The sequence below is a fragment of the Nerophis ophidion genome, linkage group LG23 (assembly GCF_033978795.1).
Source record: "Nerophis ophidion isolate RoL-2023_Sa linkage group LG23, RoL_Noph_v1.0, whole genome shotgun sequence".
NCBI lineage: Eukaryota > Metazoa > Chordata > Actinopteri > Syngnathiformes > Syngnathidae > Nerophis > Nerophis ophidion.
This window is the reverse complement of record NC_084633.1, coordinates 39,630,914-39,647,617: the sequence shown is the minus strand read 5'-3', so window position 1 is coordinate 39,647,617 and position 16,704 is coordinate 39,630,914. Positions and strand designations below refer to the sequence as shown.

Here is a 16,704-nt window from a genome sequence, read left to right as displayed (position 1 = left end):
AGGCGTTCCCAGGCCAGCCAGGAGACATAGTCTTCCCAACGTGTCCTGGGTCTTCCCTGTGGCCTCCTACCCGAACGCCTTCCTAGGCCACCTCATCAGGCTCCTCTCCACGTGGAGGAGCAGCGGCTTGACTTTGAGTTCCCGCCGGATGGCAGAGCTTCTCAACCTATCTCTAAGGGTATATAATGTATTGTTTTTTAAAATAAGAAAAATATCAAAATGGCCCCCCTTTCCTTTGATTTTTCAGTGTGCGGCCCTCAGTGGATAAAGTTTGGACACCCCTGACATAAACATTGTAAACTTGAAAGAGGGAAAATAAAGAATACAACCACAAGAACGTCATTTCCCACAAAGCCTTGTTTTAAAGGCATGTCGCGTTCGCTCATGTGATTGGACGCCGCAGCCCAATAATGTGAGGACCCGCCCCCTTCTCAGCCAATAGGGAGTCTGTTGCCATCAGCACTTGTATTTTTAGCAAGCTGTCAGCCCTATTAGGAACTATAAATATCCCTCCGCCTTATACGCTGGACTCCTCGTTTGCTAATATTTACTATTTACTCTTCAAAGAAATACAACAATATTTATTGACTTGATTATTGTTTTCAATAATTATTAACAAGTAATACTAAAATATTGTCATTGTATTTTTGTTTACATCATTTTAATACCTATTATTATTATTACTAATAATGCCTTGTGTGTGGTATTGATGTTGAAATATTTACATAAGTGTTTATTAGTGGAGGAAAATGACATTTGGATAAGAATAACTAACCAGCGTAGTCATGGTAATTGACAGAAAGTAGTGCCTGGCGTCATGGGGGTGTGGGCGAGTCACAGTGTATAAATACGCCAGCTTGTCACACGCCAAACTTTCCCCGGACGCGCCATTTAAGAGATTACAAATGACAAGGGCAAGCATCACAAACGTCTTTTTATGGACTTGACTTTGCGTCCCGAAGAAGCTCAGGCAGGGTGGATGAAAACCAACACGCGAGCAGGTAAGCTGCGGCCTGACCTTGTTTGTATGTGCTGCTGTCTTGTTGACATGAGGGCTCTTGTATTAGCTAAGTGATGATGCATAAACTATACAACCTCCACTTTCACCATCAACTACATCACCTCCACTTTCACCATCAACTACATCACCTCCACTCTCATGGTGCATCAATATGTCGTCATTATGCTGGCTGACATTTTGCCTCTAGTCCTCCTGTCCCACCACCTTTATGGCTCCTTCCTGTTGTTATCAACAACTGTATCATCCTGCACATCTCTACATGATAATGTATGATCATGCACTTCTGTACATAAATATGTATGATCATGTACATCTCTACATAATATTGTATCATCATGAACATCTCTACATAATATTGTATCATCATGAACATCTCTACATAATATTGAATCATCATACACATCTGTACATAAATATGTATTATCATGCACATCTCTACTGAATGTTGTATCATCATGTACATCCCTACATAATAATGTATGATCATGCACATCTCTACTAAATATTGTACATAATATTGTATCATGTACATCTCTACATAATATTGTATCATCATGCACATCTGTACATAATATTGTATCATACAAATCTGTACCTAAATATGTATGATCATGCACATCTCTACTAAATATTGTACATAATATTGTATCATGCACATCTCTACATAATATTGTATCATACAAATCTGTACCTAAATATGTATGATCATGCACATCTCTACTAAATATTGTACATAATATTGTATCATGTACATCTCTACATAATATTGTATCATCATGCACATCTGTACATATTGTATCATCATGCACATCCGTACATAATATTGTATCATCATGTACATCTCTACATAATGTATCATAATGCACATCTGTACATAAATCTGTATGATCATGTACATCTCTACATAATATTCTATTATCATGCACATCTTTTCATAATATTGTATCATACAAATCTGTACATAAATATGTATGATCATGTACATCTCTACTGAATATTGTATCATGTACATCCCTACATAATGTATGATCATGCACATCTCTACTAAATATTGTATCATCATGTACATCTGTACATAAAATGGTGTCATCATGTACATCTCTACATAATATTGTATCATCATGCACATCCGTACATAATATTGTATCATACACATCTGTACATAATATTGTATGATCATGCACATCTCTACATGTTAATGTATGATCATGTACATCTCCACAGAATATTGTATCATGTACATTTATTCATTATGTACATCTCTACATAATATTGTATCATGTACATCTCTACATGATATTGTTTGATCATGTACATCTCCACAGAATATTATATCATGTACATTTCTACATATTACATCATGCACATCTCTACAGAATATTCTATGATCATGCACACTACTGAATATTGTATACTCATCATGCACTTCTCTACATAATAATGTATGATCATGCACATCTGTACATAATATTATATCATGTACAAACTCTGTTTCCATTTGAGTTCGGAAATTGTGTTAGATGTAAGTATAAACAGAATACAATGATTTGCAAACCATTTTCAACCCGTATTCAGTTGAATATGCTACAAAGACAACATATTTGATGTTCAAACTGATAAACATTTTTTTGCTTGCAAATAATCATTAACTTTAGAATTTTATGTCAGCAACATGTGACAAAGAAGTTGAGAAAGGTGGCAATAAATGCTGATAAAGTTGAGGAATGCTCATCAAACACTTATATGGAACATCCCACAGGTGTGCAGGCTAATTGGGAACAGGTGGGTGCCATGATTGGGTATAAAAGCAGCTTCCATGAAATGCTAAGTCATTCACAAACAAGGATGGGGTGAGGGTCACCAATTCGTAAGCAAATTGTCAAACAGTTTTAGAACAACATTTCTCAACGAGCTATTGCAAATAATTTAGGGGTTTTACCATCTACGGTCCGTAAAATCATCAAAAGGTTCAGAGAATCTGGAGAAATCACTGCACGTAAGCGATGATATTACGGATCGTTGATCCCTCAGGCGGTACTGCATCAAAAACAGACATCAGTGTGTAAAGGATATCACCACATGGGCTCAGGAACACTTCATAAAACCACTGTCAGTAACTACAGTTGGTCGCTGCATCTGTAAGTGCAAGTTAAAACTCTGCTAAGCAAAGCCAAACCCATTTATCAACAACACCAAGGAACGCCGCAGGCTTCTCTGGGCCCAAGCTCATCTAAGATGGACTGATGCAAAGTGGAAAGGTGTTCTGTGGTCTGACGAGTCCACATTTCAAATTATATTTGAAAACTGTGGACGTGGTGTCCCCCGGAACAAAGAGGAAAATAACCATCCGGATTGTTATCGGCGCAAAGTTCAAAAGCCAGCATCTGTGATGGTATGGAGGTGCATTAGTGGCCAAGGCATGGGTAACTTACACATCTGTGAAGGCATCATTAATGCTGAATGGTCCATACAGGTTTTGGAGCAACATATGTTGTCATCCAAGCAACGTTAAAAGCCTACTGAAATGAGACTTTATTTAAACGGGGATAGCAGGTCCATTCTATGTGTCATACCTGATCATTTCGCGATATTGCCATATTTTTGCTGAAAGGATTTAGTAGAGAACATCGACGATAAAGTTCGCCACTTTTGGTCTCTAATAAAAAAGCCTTGCCTGTACTGGAAGTAGCAGACGATGTGCGCGTGACGTCACGGGTTGTGGAGCTCCTCACATCTGAACATGGCCACCAACAGCGAGAGCGATTCGGACCGAGAAAGCGACAATTTCTCCATTAATTTGAGCGAGGATGAAAGATTTGTGGATGAGAAAAGTGAAAGTGAAGGACGAGAAGAAAATAAATAAAAAAAAAAGACCAGGGCAGTGGGAGTGATTCAGCTGTTATTAGACACATTTACTATGATAATTCTGGAAAATCCCTTATCTGCTTATTGTGTTACTATTGTTTTAGTGAGATTATATGGTCATACCTGAAAGTCAGAGGGGTGTGGTGACCGCCAGTATCGCTGAGGGAAGCCACGGAGGAGCCAAGAAAGTTGCAGCTGCCTCTTTGACAGGTGCAAGAGGAACGACACAAGCTCAGCTCATGTTTACGGTAAGAGCCGACTTATTACCACAATTTTCTCACCGAAACCTGCCGGTTGACATTTGGTAGAGAACCATGTTCGCTTCACAGTTCTGTTCCATATTAAAGCTTCACAACAAACACAGAAACACCGGCTATGTTTGTGTGGCTAAAGACGCCGCAATAGTGAAGTGAAGTGTGAAGTGAATTATATTTATATAGCGCTTTTCTCGAGTGACTCAAAGCGCTTGACATAGTGAAACCCAATATCTAAGTTACATTTAAACCAGTGTGGGTGGCACTGGGAGCAGGTGGGTAAAGTGCCTTGCCCAAGGACACAACGGCAGTGGCTAGGATGACGGAAGTGGGAATCGAACCTGCAACCCTCAAGTTGCTGGCACGGCCACTCTACCAACCGAGCTATGCCACCCCAATACACCGCTTTCCACCAACATCGTTCTTCTTTGTAGTCTCCATTATTAATTAAACACATTGCAAAAGATTTAGCAACACAGATGTCCGGAATCCTGTGTAATTATACGATTAAAGCATACTACTTTTAGCCGTGATCGGTACTGAGAAAACATGTCCGCTACCACCGGTGACGTCACGCGCACGTGTCATCATTCCGCGACGTTTTCAACAGGAAACTTCGCAGGAAATTTAAAATTGCAATTTAGTAAACTAAAGCGGCCGTATTGGCATGTGTTGCAATGTTAATATTTCATCATTGATATATAAACTATCAGACTGCGTGGTCGCTAGTAGTGGCTTTCAGTAGGCCTTTAACCCACATGATATCAAAGCTAAATGAATACTCTGACCGTATCGATGAAAAGTGAGCATGTCATGTTCTCGAAGCTTTAGCATTGATTCAAAATGGAGCTTTTCTTCCAAGCCTCTGCCATGTTTTCTAGTCTCTCTCGTCAGAATCACCTTGGCAAACGGGGCGGGGGGGAGGAGACAGGCGGTCACGTGGCGGAGGTCCTACCGCACATGTTGGCAGCGCCATGTAAACAAAAAGACTTGATGCCTGATGGAAATCTTCCCTGATATCTATGTTGAAAAGGCCGTTAATTATGCTGCTCTAACAATTAATTATGCTGCCCTAAGGAGGATCTCATTCCTGCAAAGTACGCCCCTATTTATAGGATAGTCCACTCTTCCTTCCCTCAATCTCACCTTTTTCCGTGCCAAACTTCACATGCAAATCTCTTTTGATATCCCAAATCCTGGAATTGAGGCATATTTCAAAGATGAGCTATCCCCGTCTGTTGGTGTGCATGAGGAAATACTCTTCTGTGTTGTTGGCGACAAAACACTTCTGCCTCGTCATGTCACTGTGGTTCATTTTTTCTCTGCCCTGGGCTGGCCGGCCGGCCCTGGTCGTGAAGGACAGAAGTACAAACCGCGTTTCCATTTGAGTTGGGAAATTGTGTTAGATGTAAATATAAACGGAATACAATGATTTGCAAATCCTTTTCAAGCCGTATTCAATTGAATATGCTACAAAGACAACATATTTGATGTTCAAATTCATAAACTGTTTTTTTTTGCAAATAATTATTTAGAATTTCATGGCTGCAACACGTGATAAAGTAGTTGGGAAAGGGCATGTTCACCACTGTGTTACATCACCTTTTCTTTTAACAACACTCAAACGTTTGGGAACTGAGGAAACTAATTGTTGAAGCTTTGAAAGTGGAATTCTTTCCCATTCTTTTATGTAGAGCTTCAGTCATTCAACAGTCCGGGGTCTCCGCTGTCGTATTTTACGCTTCATAATGCGCCACACATTTTCCGTGGGAGACAGGTCTGGACTGCAGGTGGGCCAGGAAAGTACCCGCACTCTTTTTTTTTTTTTTTTTTTACGAAGCCACGCTTTTGTAACACGTGCTGAATGTGGCTTGGCATTGTCTTGCTGAAATAAGCAGGGGCATCCATAAAAAAGACGGCGCTTAGATGGCAGCATATCCATCCATCCATTTTCTACCGCTTATTCCTTTTGGGGTCGCGGGGGGCTCTGGCGCCTATCTCAGCTACAATCGGGCGGAAGGCGGGGTACACCCTAGACAAGTCGCCACCTCGTCGCAGGGCCAACACAGATAGACGGACAACATTCACACTCACATTCACACACTAGGGCCAATTTTGTTTTTCCAAAACCTGCATGTACCTTTCAGCATTAATGGTGCCCTCACAGATGTGTAAGTTACCCATGCCTTGGGCACTAATGCACCCCCATACCATCACACATGCTGGCTTTTGAACTTTGCGTCGATAACAGTCTGGATGGTTTGCTTCCCCTTTGGTCCGAATGACACGATGTCGAATATTTCCAAAAACAATTTGAAATGTGGACTCGTCAGACCAAGGAACACTTTTCCACTTTGCATCAGTCCATCTTAGATGATCTCGGGGCAAGAGAAGCCAGCGGCGTTTCTGGATGTTGTTGATAAATGGCTTTTGCTTTGTATAGTAGAGCTTTAACTTGCACTTACAGATGTAGCGACCAACTGTATTTAGTGACAGTGGTTTTCTGAAGTGTTCCTGAGCCCATGTGGTGATATCCTTTAGAGATTGATGTTGGTTTTTTATACAGTGCCATCTGAGTGATCAAAGGTCACGGTCATACAATGTTGGTTTCCGGCCATGCCGCTTACGTGGAGTGATTTTTCCAGATTCTCTGAACGTTTTGATGATATTATGGAGCGTAGATGTTGAAATCCCTACATTTCTTGCAATTGAAATTTGAGAAACATTGTTCTTAAACTGTTTGGCTATTAGCCCACGCAGTTCAATCAATCAATCAGTCAATGTTTACTTATATAGCCCTAAATCACTAGTGTCTCAAAGGGCTGCACAAACCACTACGACATCCTCGGTAGGCCCACATAAGGGCAAGGAAAACTCACACCCAGTGGGACGTCGGTGACAATGATGACCATGAGAACCTTAGAGAGGAGGAAAGCAATGGATGTCGAGCGGGTCTAACATGATACTGTGAAAGTTCAATCCATAATGGATCCAACACAGTCGCAAGAGTCCAGTCCAAAGCGGATCCAACACAGCAGCGAGAGTCCAGTTCGTTGTGAACAAAGGGGTGTACCTCGCCCCATCCTTTCTTGTGAAAGACTGAGCATTTTTTGGGAAGCTGTTTTTATAGCCAATCATGGCACCCACCTGTTCCCAATTAGCCTGCACACCTGTGGGATGTTCCAAATAAGTGTTTGATGAGCTTTCCTCAACTTTATCAGTATTTATTGCCACCTTTCCCAACTTCTTTGTCACGTGTTGCTGGCATCAAATTCTAAAGTTAATAATTTGAAAAAAAAAAAAAGTTTGAGTTTGAACGTCAAATATGTTGTCTTTGTAGCATATTCAACTGAATATGGGTTGAAAAGGATTTGCAAATCATTGTATTCTGTTTATATTTACATCTAACACAATTTCCCAACTCATATGCAAACGGGGTTTGTATTAATCAGGAGAGCTGCTTCATAAGGCTCTGGTCATGGACAGAAGCATTAAGCATTAATCAGGATAGCTGCATGAGATTATAAAGGATTTCTGGCACATCTGTTCCTTCCATCACTGCATCCTCTGCTCTTTCTATCTTTAATTCCATCTTTTTAACTCCCAATGTTTTTCCTTTTTCTTGGCGTTACAATTTCATTTTCATTTGAATCGGCGTTATCCCTGAGAGGATGGACTCGGTATTTGATTGTGTAGTGATGACAGAAGAACACTAGCAACTACAGATTGATAGCAGAAGGCTGTGTTTCTCCACTTTTATTGGGTTAAGGCACGTGTGAAAACATCTTTACGAGACGGCCTCGAGTGTGCTATGACTTACTCTGTTTTATGAGTGGCAACGGATGCATACACAGGATTTGTGTATGCACCGGTTGCCACTCATAAAACATCAATTCATGTGTTTGTGGGGCTACCTGATCACCCCATAAACATATAACAGTTAGGGTCGGGCATTGTCTGAATATGGACGATTCCGATTCCCCAACAATTCTCAATTCCTTTTCTTTAAAGTGAAACTGGTTTGGGTACTGAAGGTACCCAAATCAAAGCGCAAGCTCAGAGGGGACAGAGCCTTCTCTGTTGCGGGTCCCAAACTCTGGAACCATCTCCCTCTCTATGTGAGACAGGCCCCTTCTTTGGCTTTTTTTAAGACCCTTCTTAAAACCCATTTTTATTCACTGGCTTTTAACCCAGCATGAGATTTTAAACTGTTTTTAAATTTGAACTTTTTTTTTTTACTTTTTAACTGCTTTTTGTCTAACAAATTGTTCTTAGGGTAATTTATATTTGCTTTTTCAATGTGTACTTTACTCCGGTTTTATTTTTTAGTATGTCCTTTGCCTCTTTTTTTGTGGTGTACAGCCCTTTGTTCTTCAACTGTGGTTGTTTTTTAAGGGCTGTATAAATAGTTGGTATGGTATGGTATAGGCAGAGTAAAAAACTGACTATGGATTTCTCACAGGGCTATTTAGTACCAGTATATAAATATCAATAATTTATTAATGTGAATAAAAAAATATATATATCAATTGATGCCATGACTTATTCTGTTTTATGAGTGGCAACCTGTGCATAAACAGGATCTGTGTATGCACCGGTTGCCACTCATAAAACCTACATTAATGTATTTGAAGGGCTACCTGTTCCCCCCATGAACACATTTATATAACGGTTAGGGTTGGGCATCGCTTGAAATTGGACGATTACGATTCTTTTTAAGAGGCAGGGTAAAAAAGTTTTTTGTATTTAAAGTTCTGGGCACTTAACACAGTTTCATAGAATGTTATATATATTTTTATTGACGCTCCTTAAATAATTGAAGCAACAGAAAATAGGTCAAAACTGTTTTCTAATCAATTGCTCGATCGTTGTAGCCCAAATTACAACACACCACCAAGCGTGGAATGACTTATGTTTTATGAGTGGCAACAGCTGCATACACAGGTCAGTGTTTCCCTTACATTCGTTTGTCTGTGGCGCTACCTGTTCAGCCTATAAAAATATTAAATAACGGTTAGGCTTGGGCAACATTTGAATTTGGAAAATTACGATTCCAGATCCCCAACGATTCTTGATTCTTATTCTGTTTTATGAGTGGCAACCGGTGCATAAACAGGTTCTGTGTATGCACCGGTTGCCACTCATAAAACCTACATTCATGTATTTCTTGGGCTACCTGTTCACCCTATAAAATATATTTACAACGGTTAGAGTTGGGCATCGTTTTAATTTGGACGATTCCGATTCCCAATAATTCTCGATTCAGATTCTTTTAAGAGGCAGGGTCAAAAAAGTTTATTGTACTTAAAGTTCTGGGCACTTAACACAGTTTTATCAAATTTTATATATATTATATATATATATATATATATATATATATATATATATATATATATATATATATATATATATATATACGTATTTTTTTATATATTTTTTTTTTATTGTCACTCTAATTAATTGAATTGACACTTCTTGATTCTGATTTGTTTAAGAGGCAGGGTAAAAAAAAATGTATTTTATCACATAGCTATTTTAAACTAGTATATAAATACAATCCTTTTGAACATGAATAAAAATAGACATTGATCAAAGCAACGGAATATAATTCTAAGCTTTTTTTCTAACCAATTATTAGTTCCAGCCCTAATTACGACACACCACCAAGCATTCTTCTGTTTTATGAGTGGCAACCGATGTATACACAGGTCATTGTTTCCCTTGTGTTTATTTATCTGTGGTGCTACCTGGTCACCCGCACTTTTAAACACATAATAGTTAGGGTTGGGCATCATTTGAATTTGGACCGTTTTCATTACAGTTCCTAGTGATTTTTGATTAAGAGGCAGGGTCAAAAATGTACAATGAATTTCTAATGGGGCTACTTTCAAAAAGTATATAAATATCAATCATGTGAACTTGAATAGAAATTAAATTAAATCAAACCTTTTTTTTCTAATCGATGAATAGTTGCAGCCTTAATTACAACACACCACCAAGCATGCTATGACTTATTCTGTTTTATGAGTGGCAGCCAGTGCATAAACAGGATCTGTGTATGCACCGGTTGCCACTCATAAAACCTACATTCATGTATTTTTAAGGCTACCTGTTCACCCCATAAACACATTTATATAACGGTTATAGTTGGGCATCGTTGAATTTGGACGATTCCGATTCCCAATAATTCTCGATTCCGAACTTTTAAGAGGCAGGGTCAAAAAGTTTCTTGTATTTAAAGTTCCGGGCACTTAATACAGTTTTATATATATATATATATTTTTTTTATTGACACTCCTTAAATAATTGAATTGAAACTATTCTTGATTCTGATTCGTTTAAGAGGCAGGGTTAAAAAAAAAATGTCCATGAATTTTATCACATGGCTATTTTAAACCAGTGTATAAATACAATACTTTTGAACATGAATAAAAATGGACATTGATCAAAGCAACGGAATATAAATCCAAGCTTTTTTGTAACCAATTATTAATTGCAGCCCTAATTACAACACACCACCAAGCATTCTTCTGTTTTATGAGTGGCAACCGATATATACATAGATCAGTGTTTCCATTGTGTTTATTTATTTGTGATACTACTTTAAACTTGAATAGAACTTAAATGATCAAATTAAAGCTTTTTTCTAATCGATTAATAGTTGCAGCCCTAATTACAACACACCACCAAGCATGGAATGACTTAATGGGTTTTATGGGTTGCAACGGGTGCATACACAGGTCAATGTTTCCCATACGATCATTTACCTGCTCACCCCATGAACACATTACGTCATGCTTAGTGTTGGAGATTGTATGTTTGAATTTGAACGACTCCGAACCTGATTCCGATTCCCAAACATTTTGTCTCGATTATTTCATGAGGTACGGTCAAACGTTTACTATAAATTTCTCACAAGGGCTATTTCCGAGCAGTGTATCACTACTTTTGGAAACAAATTTCATGACATTTATTACCAATGTTACACTTTATATTTGTAAAACCTCATAAAAAAAAACTGAATAGCTATAAGATAATGCTAGAGAGTTAGAGGGAGATGTTTAGGTGGGATCTTGCAGGGTTTATTGGGACCTTCCTAAGGACTGCCATGCTTAAAGGGGAACATTATCAGCAGACCTATGTAAGCGTCAATATATACCTTGATGGTGCAGAAAAAAGACCATCTATTTTTTTAACCGATTTCCGAACTCTAAATGGGTGAATTTTGGCGAATTAAACGCCTTTCTGTTTATCACGCTGGAGGCGATGACGTCAGAATGTGACGTTGCCGAGGTAACACACCCGCCATTTTCATTTTCAACACATTACAAACACCGGGTCTCAGCTTTGTTATTTTCCGTTTTTTTGACTATTTTTTGGAACCTTGGAGACATCATGCCTCGTCGGTGTGTTGTTGGAGGGTGTAACAACACTAACAGGGAGGGATTCAAGTTGCACCACTGGCCCGAAGATGCCAAAGTGGCAAGAAATCTGCCGCCAGACCCCCATCGAATGTACCAAAGTGTCTCCACATTTTACCGGCGATGCTAAGGCAGACATGGCACAGAGATGTATGGATAACCTGCAGATGCATTTGCAACGATAGTCAACGAAATCACAAAGGTGAGTTTTGTTGATGTTGACTGCCAGCTAATCAATGCTAACATACTATGCTAATCGATGCTAACATGCTATTTACCGGCGGTGCTAAAGCAGACATGGCACAGAGATGTATGGATAACCTGCAAATGCATTTGCAACGATAGTCAACGAAATCAAAGGTGAGTTTTGTTGATGTTGACTGCCAGCTAATCGATGCTAACATGCTATGCTAATCGATGCTAACATGCTATTTACCGGCGGTGCTAAAGCAGACATGGTACAGAGATGTATGGATAACCTGTAGATGCATTTGCAACTATATTACGTTTCCTTCCACCCACATTTAATGCGAAACAAACACTTACCAATCGACGGATTTAAGTTGCTCCAGTGTCAAAAGATGCGAAAGTCCTGATCGTTTGGTCCGCACATTTTACCGGCGATGCTAACGCAGCTATTCGGCCATGCTATGGCTATGAATTAGCTCAATAGCTTCAGTTTCTTCTTCAATATTTTCACACTCCAACCATCTGTTTCAATACATGCATAATCTGTTGAATCGCTTAAGTCGCTGAAATCCGAGTTTGAATCCGAGCTAATGTCGCTATATCTTGCTGTGGTATTCCCAATGTTTGTTTACATTGGCAGCACTGTGTGACGTCACAGGGAAATGGCCAGTGTCTTCGCAGAGAGCGAAAACAAGGCAGTTTAAAGCTTTATTTAGGGATATTCCGAGACCGGAAAAATTTTGAAAAAAACTTCAAAAAACACAACAAGCCACTGGGAACTGATTTTTATTGGTTTTAACCCTTCAGAAATTGTGATAATGTTCCCCCTATTTTTCAAATTTTTTCTCAAAATTTTACCCATCACGCAATATCCCGAAAAACTGCTTCTAAGGGCCTGATTTTCACCACCGGTATATCCACCCATCCATTATCCTGTGACGTCACAGCGAGAAACCACCAGAAACAAACATGGTGGCTAGCACAGAAAGGTATAGCGATAGCAGCTCGGATTCAGACTCGGATTTCAGCGGCGTAAGCGATTCAACAGATTACGCATGTATTGAAACTGATGGTTGGAGTGTGGAGGCAGGTAGCGAAAATGAAATTGAAGAAGAAACTGAAGCTATTGAGCCATATCGCTTTGAAACCGACAAAAACGACACGGCAGACAGCGACACAGGAGGAAGCGAGGACGAATTCGGCGATCGCCTTCTAACCAACGATTGGTATGTGTTTTTTGGGCATTAAATGTGTGTCATGAGATAAATTGAATTAAGAGGACTTAAAGGAAACTAAATGAGCTCAAATATAGCTACAAATGAGGCATAATGATGCAATATGTACATACAGCTAGCCTAAATAGCATGTTAGCATCGATTAGCTTGCAGTCTTGCCGTGACCAAATATGTGAAGTGAATTATATTTATACAGCGCTTTTCTCTAGTGACTCAAAGTGCTTTACATAGTGAAACCCAATATCTAAGTTACATTTAAACCAGTGTGGGTGACACTGGGAGCAGGTGGGTAAAGTGTCTTGCCCAAGGACACAACGGCAGTAACTAGGATGGCGGAAACGGGAATCGAACCTGCAACCCTCAAGTTGCTAGCACGGCCACTCTACCAACCGAGCTATACCGCCCCACCGTCTGATTAGCACACTCCACACAAGTCAATAACATCAACAAAACTCACCTTTGTGCATTCATGCACAACGTTATAAGTTTGGTCGACAAAACGAGACAGAAAAAGAAGTGGCATAAATCACGTCTTAGCCAAGACATCCAGACATCGAGGGGGTTTACCTCGCTCGTCTGCGGGAACAGACTGCCGTCCTCGCTTGCCGTGCTCCGTCGTCCCTGAATAGCTCACGCACTCCGGCAGATTCAGTGGTGGTCTACTTTCCAATAGATTCAGTGGTGGTCTACTTTCCAATATTGTAGATTTCTTTGACTTTATCGTTGGAAATGCATCTGCTCTGAGTGTCGCAGGATATCCACACATTCTTGCCATCTCCGTCGTAGCATAGCTGTCGTCGGTAAAGTGTGCGGAACAAACGAGGGACTTTCGCATCTTTTGGCCAGTGGTGCAACTTGAATCCGTCTGTTTGTGTTGTTACACCCTCCGACAAGGCATGATGTCTCCAAGGTACGGGAAAACAGTCGAAAGAATGGAAAATAACAGAGCTGATTTGACTTGGTGTGTGTAATGTGTTTGAGAAAATGGCTTCACGTTGTGACGTCACGGGTGAAAGGTCATCGCTCCGACAGGCTATCAATTGAAAGGCGTTTAAATTGTCAAATTCACCCTTTTAGAGTTCGGAAATCGGTTAAAAAAAAACATATGGTCTTTTTTTCTGCAACATCAAGGTATATATTGACGCTTACATAGGCTTGATGATAATGTTCCCCTTTAAAAGTCACATTTTTCAACTGGTGAGGTTGATGAAAATAATGGCTGTGCAAAAAAACCCATCAACAATCTGAAATATGGCTGTCTTGGCGCCTGATCTCTGCAAAACCCCAACTTTTCCTCTCGTCTTTCCAGAGGTCGCCATTCTTGAGAGGTCCGCAGCCTGCCGTCTTCAAGCTGCCGTCTACCATGACGACATTACAAGCTGCACGGTGAGCCGCAGGAGCGTCACGGACATCGTTACACTTGGCGTTGCCGCCATCTTGAAGCATCCCGTCATGCATCTGGAGGTGAAGGTTGCCCTCAACTTCATCGTGTCCTACTTGTACAACAAGCTGCCCCGTCGTCGAGCCGACCTCTTCGGAGAGGAACTGGAGAAGATCCTGGTGTCTCGCTTTGAGGGTCACTGGTACCCGGAGGACCCCCTTCGAGGTTCCGCCTTCCGCTGCCTCCACCTGGGCGCCCCCCGGGACCCGGTGGTGGAGTTGGCCGCAAAGAGAAGCGGCCTGGACACCGATGAAGTGCGCGCCAACGTCCCTGAGGAACTCAGCGTGTGGATCGACCCGTTTGAGGTGTCCTACCAGATCGGAGAGAACGGGGCGGTGAAGGTGCTCTACCTGGAGGACCTCAGCGGCGATGCAGCACGGCCTGAGGGGTTGACAAGCGACGCTAAAGGAGACGCCGACATAGAAGAGACAAAGAATCAGGGCTTCAATCCAGACGCTCAGGTCTTTATTCCCATTGGAAAGCAGTCATCTCCTTCAATGATGTCGTCGCTCTCCAGCTCGCCCACTCCGCCCAGCACTCACCCCTGCCCGGGGCTCTTTGGCTCGCCTTCCGCCCACTCCTCCAACACCTCCACCCCTTCTCCGCCCTACGCCGCACCTCAGCAGCCCGCTTTGCGTCCTCAACCCATCACCTTTACCACGGCCGCCTTCGCCGCCACCAAATTCGGCTCCACCAAGATGAAGAAAAGCGGCCCGGCGGCAGTGCCGCCCGCCCCCGCCGCCCACTCTCCCACCGCCACCTTGGCTCCGGAGCTGCTCAAGCACAAGCCGCTGTCTCTGTCCATGCACTCGCTCGGGGGTCCCGTCCCCAGCCAGCTGTCCCCCAACGCCAAAGAGTTTGTCTACTCCCCCGGTCCTCTCTACATTGACGCCGAGGCCTCTTTTGACCCTTTCGCCAGCCCACCGCCACCATCCCAAAGTATGAACATCATGGGCGCCAACGGCGAGATCTCCTACATGGAGAAGCCGCCGTTTGTGGAGGCTTTAGGAAGCTACAAGCTGCAGTATCCCAGCCGGGCCTTCCAGCCTGTGGTGCTGGCCAACTGAGCATCCACTCCTTCCAAAACTGAACTTTCTACAAGGTTCCGGTCCCATTCTGGGTCCTGAAGGGGTTTTCGCTGTTAGTCACGAAGGTTGTGCTCTAGAAGAAAAGAGCTCTGCAGCCTGCCGGGTTGTTTCTAGAAAGGGACAACTTCCAATAATTCATCCCTCAGGGGGGGCTGCAGGAAGCCAAGGCTTTCTTTGCATTTGAAGTACCCGGCACTCGCGTCTGGATACCTGCAAGTAGCCGGCACTCGCGTCTGGATACCTGCAAGTACCCGGTACTCGCGTCTGGATACCTGCAATTAGCGGGCACTCGCGTCTGGATACCTGCAAGTAGCCGGCACTCGCGTCTGGATACCTGCAAGTAGCCGGCACTCGCGTCTGGATACCTGCAAGTAGCCGGCACTCGCGTCTGGATACCTGCAAGTAGCCGGCACTCGCGTCTGGATACCTGCAAGTAGCCGGCACTCGCGTCTGGATACCTGCAAGTAGCCGGCACTCGCGTCTGGATACCTGCAAGTAGCCGGCACTCGCGTCTGGATACCTGCAAGTAGCCGGCACTCGCGTCTGGATACCTGCAAGTAGCCGGCACTCGCGTCTGGATACCTGCAAGTAGCCGGCACTCGCGTCTGGATACCTGCAATTAGCCGGCACTCGCGTCTGGATACCTGCAAGTAGCCGGCACTCGCGTCTGGATACCTGCAAGTAGCCGGCACTCGCGTCTGGATACCTGCAAGTACCCGGTACTCGCGTCTGGATACCTGCAATTAGCGGGCACTCGCGTCTGGATACCTGCAAGTAGCCGGCACTCGCGTCTGGATACCTGCAAGTAGCCGGCACTCGCGTCTGGATACCTGCAAGTAGCCGGCACTCGCGTCTGGATACCTGCAAGTAGCCGGCACTCGCGTCTGGATACCTGCAAGTAGCCGGCACTCGCGTCTGGATACCTGCAAGTAGCCGGCACTCGCGTCTGGATACCTGCAAGTAGCCGGCACTCGCGTCTGGATACCTGCAAGTAGCCGGCACTCGCGTCTGGATACCTGCAAGTAGCCGGCACTCGCGTCTGGATACCTGCAATTAGCCGGCACTCGCGTCTGGATACCTGCAAGTAGCCGGCACTCGCGTCTGGATACCTGCAAGTAGCCGGCACTCGCGTCTGGATACCTGCAAGTACCCGGTACTCGCGTCTGGATACCTGCAATTAGCGGGCACTC

The 16,704-nt window shown here is 42.7% G+C and overlaps 1 protein-coding gene across 2 annotated transcripts; it reads left to right on the top strand.

Annotated features, from left to right (window-relative positions):
• Nucleotides 1-839: 839 nt before the first annotated feature.
• On the top strand, nucleotides 840-16,011 carry LOC133541620 (protein Tob2-like). Of its 2 annotated transcripts, XM_061885119.1 has the most exons (3): nucleotides 884-1,001; nucleotides 3,991-4,134; nucleotides 14,295-16,011. In XM_061885119.1, exon 3 carries the CDS (start codon nucleotides 14,438-14,440, stop codon nucleotides 15,491-15,493), a length of 1,056 nt encoding a protein of 351 aa, XP_061741103.1. In that variant the 5' UTR covers nucleotides 884-1,001; nucleotides 3,991-4,134; nucleotides 14,295-14,437; the 3' UTR covers nucleotides 15,494-16,011. The 2 variants fall into 2 exon arrangements, with proteins under 2 accessions (XP_061741102.1, XP_061741103.1); XM_061885118.1 differs by lacking the exon at nucleotides 3,991-4,134 and having other exon boundaries at nucleotides 840-1,001; nucleotides 14,295-16,009.
• Nucleotides 16,012-16,704: the final 693 nt, after the last annotated feature.

Bases quoted from the DNA above. Each gene is read 5' to 3' on its own strand.
- LOC133541620 (XM_061885118.1), top strand. From the start codon at position 938: ATGGACTTGACTTTGCGTCCCGAAGAAGCTCAGGCAGGGTGGATGAAA. The intron at 1,002-14,294 runs GTAAGCTGCGGC...TCGTCTTTCCAG, and splicing joins GAAAACCAACACGCGAGCAG to AGGTCGCCATTCTTGAGAGG.